General features: G+C 64.6%; 1 protein-coding gene across 1 annotated transcript; it reads right to left on the bottom strand.

Annotated features, from left to right (window-relative positions):
* Positions 1 to 265: 265 nt before the first annotated feature.
* LOC121162819 lies at positions 266 to 6,675 on the bottom strand. Its single transcript, XM_040990066.1, has 2 exons — positions 6,419 to 6,675; positions 266 to 1,451 (listed from the first exon to the last, which is right to left on the bottom strand). The coding sequence occupies exons 1-2, from the start codon at positions 6,637 to 6,639 to the stop codon at positions 392 to 394; spliced, it is 1,281 nt and encodes a 426-aa protein (XP_040846000.1). The 5' UTR covers positions 6,640 to 6,675; the 3' UTR covers positions 266 to 391.
* Positions 6,676 to 7,011: the final 336 nt, after the last annotated feature.

Below are 7,011 nucleotides of genomic sequence, written 5' to 3' on the forward strand. Positions count from 1 at the left end.
TTGGCTCTGCCATAGTATTATAGCATGGAGTGGATGCCTTGCCAGGGTCATCAGTGCCAGGAGCCCCACTGCAGTGCCCGCTCGGGGCTGGCATTAGTGCCAGGAGCCCACTGCAGTGCCCGCTCGGGGCTGGCATCAGTGCCAGGAGCCTCGCTGCAGTGCTCGCTCGGGGCTGGTGTCAGTACCAGGAGCCCCACTGCAGTGCTCACTCCAGGATGGGGGCAGAGTCAGTACCAGGAGGCCCACTACAGTGCCCGCTCCAGGATGGGGGCAGAGTCAGTACCAGGAGCGGGCACTGCAGTGCTCACTGGGGGGGCAGAGTCAGTACCAGGAGCCCCACTCCAGGATGGGGGTTCATTAGTACCAGGGGTGCTCGCTCTGGCCTTGGGACCTACGAGAGCCTCTGTTGAGGGCCACGGTGGCTGTGTCCGGCAGGTGGGCCGCTGGCCTCCACCCTGCGCAGGGAGACGTTGTGCTCAGCACCTCGTCCCCGGCATTTCCAAGTGAGCCGCTCCACTGTGCAGAGGAGAGCCTGTCTGCAGGGTGGGTGCAGAGCCAGGGTGGCCAGGGAACTGGCACAGCTCTCCCCACCTAGCAGCAGCTCTGCCAGGCTCATGAACAGTTCGTGCCGCGGGGAGCCGATGTCCTGCTGCAGCTTCAGGCTGGCCCGCCTCAGCAGCGCTGCATTGTACGGCAGCCTGCAGGCCAGCATGGTCAGAGCCAGGGCCGGCACCACCGGGCAGGCCCGGGCCAAGTCTCTGAGGGCTGGAGTGGCCTGCCTGGCCGCTGGGACCATGCACAGAATGAGGCACCCCAGCTTGAAGGCCAGCGCGAGCCCAAGGCCCAGGCTGAACTTGACAATCTCATACTCAGGCCAAGCTGCCAGCGGGTCTAGCTGGCATGCAGTCATCTTGTGGAGGTCCCCAGCTGTGCCCAGGAGGGCTACCAGTACCAAAGAGCTACAGAGAGCACAGCCCAGGAGGACAGCCAGGCCCCCTGCAGGCCGGCGGGCACCCTGGATGGCCGTGAGCAGACGGGCCGGGGAGCCAGACTGCAAGGACAGGGCGCACATGGCCACCTGCAGGTACTGGCTGTGGAAGTAGCAGATGTTGGCAAGGAAGCAGAGGGTCGCGCAGCCCAGGTTCGTGGTGAGCAGGTAGTCGGGCCTGCCGGCGGCACTGAGGGACAGCAGCGTTCCCAGCAGGCTGGTGACCGTGAGACCCAGGAGGAGCACGCTCAGGGCTCCCAGGCTGGCGCGGTCCCGGACCAGGGCAGTCAAGTTGAAGAGCCCTGTGGCCAAGCTGAGCGGGACACACAGGACCAGGTAGACCTGGGCACACCTGGACACGATGCTCTGCGAGGCAATGACATCCTCCACAGCAGGGGACACCTGGCTCGGGTACCGGATCCAGGACATGTTGCGGGCACCCATCCTGTGGGCAGCACTGGCTCTGTAACAGAGGCACACGCCATGGCCGTCACAGGGCGTTCGGTGCTGCCCCACCACCTGGGGCTGCCCGACGCCACGGCCGTCACAGGGCGCTCAGCACTGCCTCACCAGCCAGGGCTGCCCGACGCCACAGCCGTCACGGGGCGCTCGGCACTGCCTCACCACCTGGGGCATGCCCAATGCCACGGCCGTCACAGGGCACTCAGCACTGCCTCACCACCTGGGGCATGCCCAATGCCACGGCCGTCACAGGGCACTCAGCACTGCCTCATCACCTGGGGCATACCCAATGCCACGGCCGTCACAGGGCGCTCAGCACTGCCTCACCAGCCAGGGCTGCCCGACGCCATGGCCGTCACAGGGCGCTCGGCACTGCCTCACCACCTGGGCCTGCCCGACGCCACGGCCGTCACGGGGCGCTCAGCACTGCCTCACCACCTGGGGCATGCCCAATGCCACAGCCGTCACGGGGCACTCAGCACTGCCTCACCACCTGGGCCTGCCCGACGCCACGGCCGTCACAGGGCACTCAGCACTGCCTCACCACCTGGGCCTGCCCGACGCCACGGCCGTCACAGGGCACTCAGCACTGCCTCACCACCTGGGCCTGCCCGACGCCACAGCCGTCACGGGGCACTCAGCACTGCCTCACCACCTGGGGCATGCCCAATGCCACGGCCGTCACAGGGCACTCAGCACTGCCTCACCACCTGGGCCTGCCCGACGCCACGGCCGTCACAGGGCACTCAGCACTGCCTCACCACCTGGGCCTGCCCGACGCCACGGCCGTCACAGGGCACTCAGCACTGCCTCACCACCTGGGCCTGCCCAACGCCACAGCCGTCACGGGGCACTCAGCACTGCCTCACCACCTGGGGCATGCCCAATGCCACGGCCGTCACAGGGCACTCAGCACTGCCTCACCACCTGGGCCTGCCCGACGCCATGGCCGTCACAGGGCACTTGGTGTTGCCTCATGTCGGAGGTGTCAGTGCTCTTCAACCACTAGGAAGCTGGGCAGGAGGTAGGATTCCGAGCCCCACAGAGCCCCCTGAGCCACAAGCCCAGGAGTGTGCCCCGCGTAGCTCAGCCAGCTCGTCCGTCTCCCCCAGGAGCACCTGGGAATGATGTGTGGTGTTCTGGAGTTTCCAGTTTTGGACCCATGCAGTGTGTCCTGCTTCTTTGGTCTCTGCCACTCCTCTCAAGGCGATTGCCTGCAACCCCTCTGCACTGCCGTTCCCTACCCCTCTTCCCTGGAAAGGCCCAGTGGCCACTCAGGTGGGCTTCAGAGACCCCCAGGAGACCCCCGGACCCGTCGGCAGCAGTTGTATCAAGCCTGTGGGCTCCTGGTGCCGCCACTGACTCGTCCATTTGCATTGCGGGTAGGGCTAGGAGGTAATGCTGCAGGGAGGGACCCTTGTCCTGTCGCGGGGGTGCAGCTGCCATCCAGGCAGCTCTCGTGGGGTTGTTGCACACTCAGGCCTGCAGCGTGTCATGTAGCTGCAGGTGCAGACCCAGGCCTCAGCCTCAGAACTGGGGTGCACTCATGCACAGCCAGGTTGCCCTTGAGAGGCGGCTGGCGCCAGACCTGGCTGTACGTTGGTACCATGTCTGCCACGTGTCTCAGGTCCTCCTGTACACTGCACACTGCTGCTCCCCTTGTCTGCTCCTAGCAGCCCATGGGTCCAGATGGGGCCTCAAGCAGCCATGGCACAGCACCCCCACCCAGAGCCCCTTCCCCTGGAACCTTGCTCCTGCGTTTGGAACTTCCCCGAGTCCAATACCTTGCTGTCCAGGGTGGGGAGGACTCAGCACATGTGGGCGCCCCTGGAGTTGAACTGCAGTGTGGCCTTGCTTGTGACTGCCTGTGCGGGGTTCTTCCTGTCCTCAGTCGCCACCTGCACCGCCCACACCTGTCCAGGTGTTTCTCTCCCTTGGTGGACGTAGAATCTGCGCTGCTGGTATCTAGGAGCTGACATTTGTGGGTGGTGCTGACACGTCCCGATGCGCACCACTTCGATTCCTGGCTCTGCTTCTCTCTGGCTCCTGCTAAAGCTGACGAGGCCTGGGTCCTGCTCCCGCAGCGGGACCCTAAGGCGGTTCTGGGCTCCTCAGCCTGGCCCAGCCTGCCCATTACCACTGCCTCGGCAGGAACCAGCAGACGGAAGCTTCCTATGACTGTGCCTTTCACATACATTCTAAAAGGAAATTCTTTAAAACAAAAGCAAGAACCCACCCTGACTCTCCCTAAGGTCTTCCGTTCATCACTGTGGGTCACAGTGACGGCTACCAGCCCGCCCCCCAGGCCATGTGCCCCGCCCCTGGCTGCCAGCCCGCCCCCCAGGCCATGTGTCCCGACCCTTGCTGCCAACCCACAACCCCGGGTTGCACTTGAGAACTCATCTGTACGCCAGAGCAGTTCACTGCAGAGAAAACGTGCTTGCATGGAGCTGCCGGCCAGCCTCTGTGGCTGCCCGGCCTGACGGAGGCTCCCTGGGCCCGGGCCGGCCTGGCTACAGAAACTCCATGTGGCCTTCTGCCTGCTGCCGCCCCCCTGAGCTGCTCCTGGAAGCCACCTCAGGCTTTTAGGGTTTGTTAACTGGCTTTCCTTGGGCAGGGCAGCCCACCGTTGCCCGAGATGGGGGTCCAGGGTAGGCCCCGCTGGCCCTCTTGGGGAACGGCCCCAGGGCGCTCCATGCTGCCCTGTGCAGGGATAGCGGGGGAGCCGTGAGAACAGGGGCTCAGACTGCCAGGACTGTGAGGGTAGCCATGGGCCTGGGCACTGTCACGGGCAGCCTGACGCTGCATCAGACGCCCTCCTGGCTCTGGGGTGTTCTCACGTTCCTGGGCCTGGGGGTGCTTGCAGTCAGGCCTGGCAGCAAGTTCTGATGTTCTCCATATGCCGGCACTGCAGGTGCTTGTCGATCCCCAAGACACCAGCGGCTTAGAAATGAAGATGAGTGACCAGGCCAGGAGGAAGTGGCTGGGAGAATCGCTCGATAATGCCAGATGGGGCAGACGCGCTGTGAATTAACGCGCTGTGCTGCCAGACACCTGGCATGTAGCTGTCAGTTTGTGGTGGTCAGTGTCTGAGGCCCTGCACCCCGTGCTCTGGGACCCCACATGGCATCCTGCGCCTTGCGGCCATCAGCTCACGGTGGTCAGTGTCTGAGGCCCTGCACCCCGTTTTCTGGGACCCCACACAGCATCCTGCACCTTGTGGCCGTCAGCTCACGGTGGTCAGTGTCTGAGGCCCTGCACCCCGTTTTCTGGGACCCCACACGGCACCCTGCACCTCGTGGTAGTCGGCTGTGTCTGGTGCTGCTGGTGGGTGGAGGAAGGCTGTGCCTGCTGCCAGCCCTGAGAGCACATCTGGGCAGGTGTCACCATGCTTTCTGGGTAGGGAGCAGCCCAGGGGTCCCCAGGGCCCGCACAGGAGGGCAGCTGGCTCTTGGCAGGCACCTGCCTCTCGGGCTGGGACCCTCAGGGTTTGGGGAGCCAACTCGGGGCTCCCCAAACGAGGCGAGCTGGAGACGCCCACATGTTGGCGGCGTTGGCGTTCTTCCTGGGAGTTGCGGGCGCAGAGCACTCTAGATGCCTGCAGGTCTTCATGGTGCACCTGCTCCCTTCTGGATCCCCGTAGCAGCTGGGGCTGCCGTGGGGGCTGCCGTGCTCCCTTGAGCTTGAGCTGCCCATGCCAACAGGAGCGAGTCTTGCCAAACCCTGGGGCCCATTGAAGAGGAACCATCCTGCCCGTCTCTGCCACTCTGGCTTGGGCCCCCCCCCCACCGGAAAAGGTCTCGGGCCAGAGAGGCTGCATACAGCCCGGGGACTAGCTCCGCCCTCTGGTGCCCCCCATGCTCTGTGGGACTCTGCCCTTGCAGCCTGGCTGCTCCGGCCCGTGGGAGTCTATCCCAGTCTCCTCTGCTGCCTCAGGCCACTCCATCAGCCCTGGCGAGCCTTGGTCATCTGGGTAAGCAGCTTGCCCCAACCCCCATCCTCCCCTCCTCTGTTCCTTCCTGTTTGGCCACTTCCACGACTGACTTACTGAAGGGTAAGGATAAGGTGGTTTCTGCTTTGTCCAAGTCTTCCAGAAAAATCACATGAGTTTCCTCTCAGACACAGATGTGTGCAGGTAGCAGGCCCTTACAGAGATGTGTGCTCACAGACAGACACGCCCCAGCCCGCGTGTGGCTCCATGTGCACAGACACGCCCCAGCCCACGTGCAGTTCCACGTCCACTGACACGCCCCAGCCTGCACACAGCAACACGCACCGGACACGCCCCAGCCCACGTGCAGCTCCACGTCCACAGACACGCCCCAGCCTGCATATGACTACACATCCACAGACACGTCCCAGCCCACGTGCGGCTCCATGTCCACAGATACGCCCCAGCCCACGTGCAGTTCCATGTCCACTGACACGCCCCAGCCCGCGTGCGGCTCCACGCACACAGGTCAACACACCCCACCAAGGGCATACTGGTTGCTGGGAGAGGGCCTGCCTCCTGCCCCTGAACCTGTGGGCACGTGGCGCTCCCTGGTGGGTGAGGGCACACTGGGTACTGAGAGAGGGCCTGCACACTTCCTTTTTGGCAGCTGGGTGCTTGAGACGCTGAAGTGGGAGGGGCGTGGCTCAATGTCCCCACCCAAGACCTCGGTGTCCGTGTGCTCAGAGGTCCAGCGTGGAACACGTCATGGTCACCCCTCCGCCGCCGTGCCCCTTCCCCTCCCTGCCCTGAGCTTCTCCCAGGCTCTGCCCGGCATCACCTTCCAGGCACAAGGCTGCGTGTCTGGGCCCCTGCCCCTCCCGGCCAGCCAAGAACCCACACCTCCAGGCCTGTGCCCATGCTGACCCCTCGCCAGCCTGCTGAGGATGCCCACCAGGCAGACAGTGGCAGCCACCGTCCGTCTTTCGTAGGAAGGCCTGGTGGTCTGCTGACCATTTCTTACTATGAATTATTACCTGGTAGGACCAGCCTGCAGTCTGAAGGGTGTCCAGTTGGCGGATCCAGGGGTCCCGGGCCTGCTGCTGCCCGGCCCGCTGCCGCCCGGCCCGCTGCTGCCCTTGCTTTGTGCAGACTGACGCCCACAGCTCTGCAAGGAAAACAGGAACCTGGTCCCCAGCCATGTAAACCACGGAACTGCCTTTGCCGTGTACTTGGCTGCCATGTGACCCAGAAGCATTCAAACCAGCCTATGTGGGGAGACGGAAAAAGTAACGCTCCCGGAGCCGGCTGGCTGCGGTTTTCCCCGCTGGCCACGTTCACAGCCCCGCCCAGGATGCAGGCGCGGCTGCTGCTTAAAGTAGGACCTGTGGGGAGGGCATTCACTCCCACGGCAGAGGGCTGTCCCGCCAAGGCGCCCACTCCCACGGCAGAGGGCTCAGGACAGCCACGTCTGATCAGAGCGAGGCAGCCTACTCCGCATCCTCTGCAGGCCTGAGGTCAAGCAAACGCTGGCTGAGCCCGTTCCGTGCTGAGCACGGCCAGCAGCCTAGACTGCAGTGTCCTGCCCTTGGCCTCTGGGCAGCGGGGATCAGGGGGCAGGAGGTGCCCG

The sequence above is a fragment of the Ochotona curzoniae genome, unplaced genomic scaffold (genome assembly GCF_017591425.1).
Source record: "Ochotona curzoniae isolate NIBS_2020 unplaced genomic scaffold, NIBS_Ocur_1.0 contig_54, whole genome shotgun sequence".
NCBI lineage: Eukaryota > Metazoa > Chordata > Mammalia > Lagomorpha > Ochotonidae > Ochotona > Ochotona curzoniae.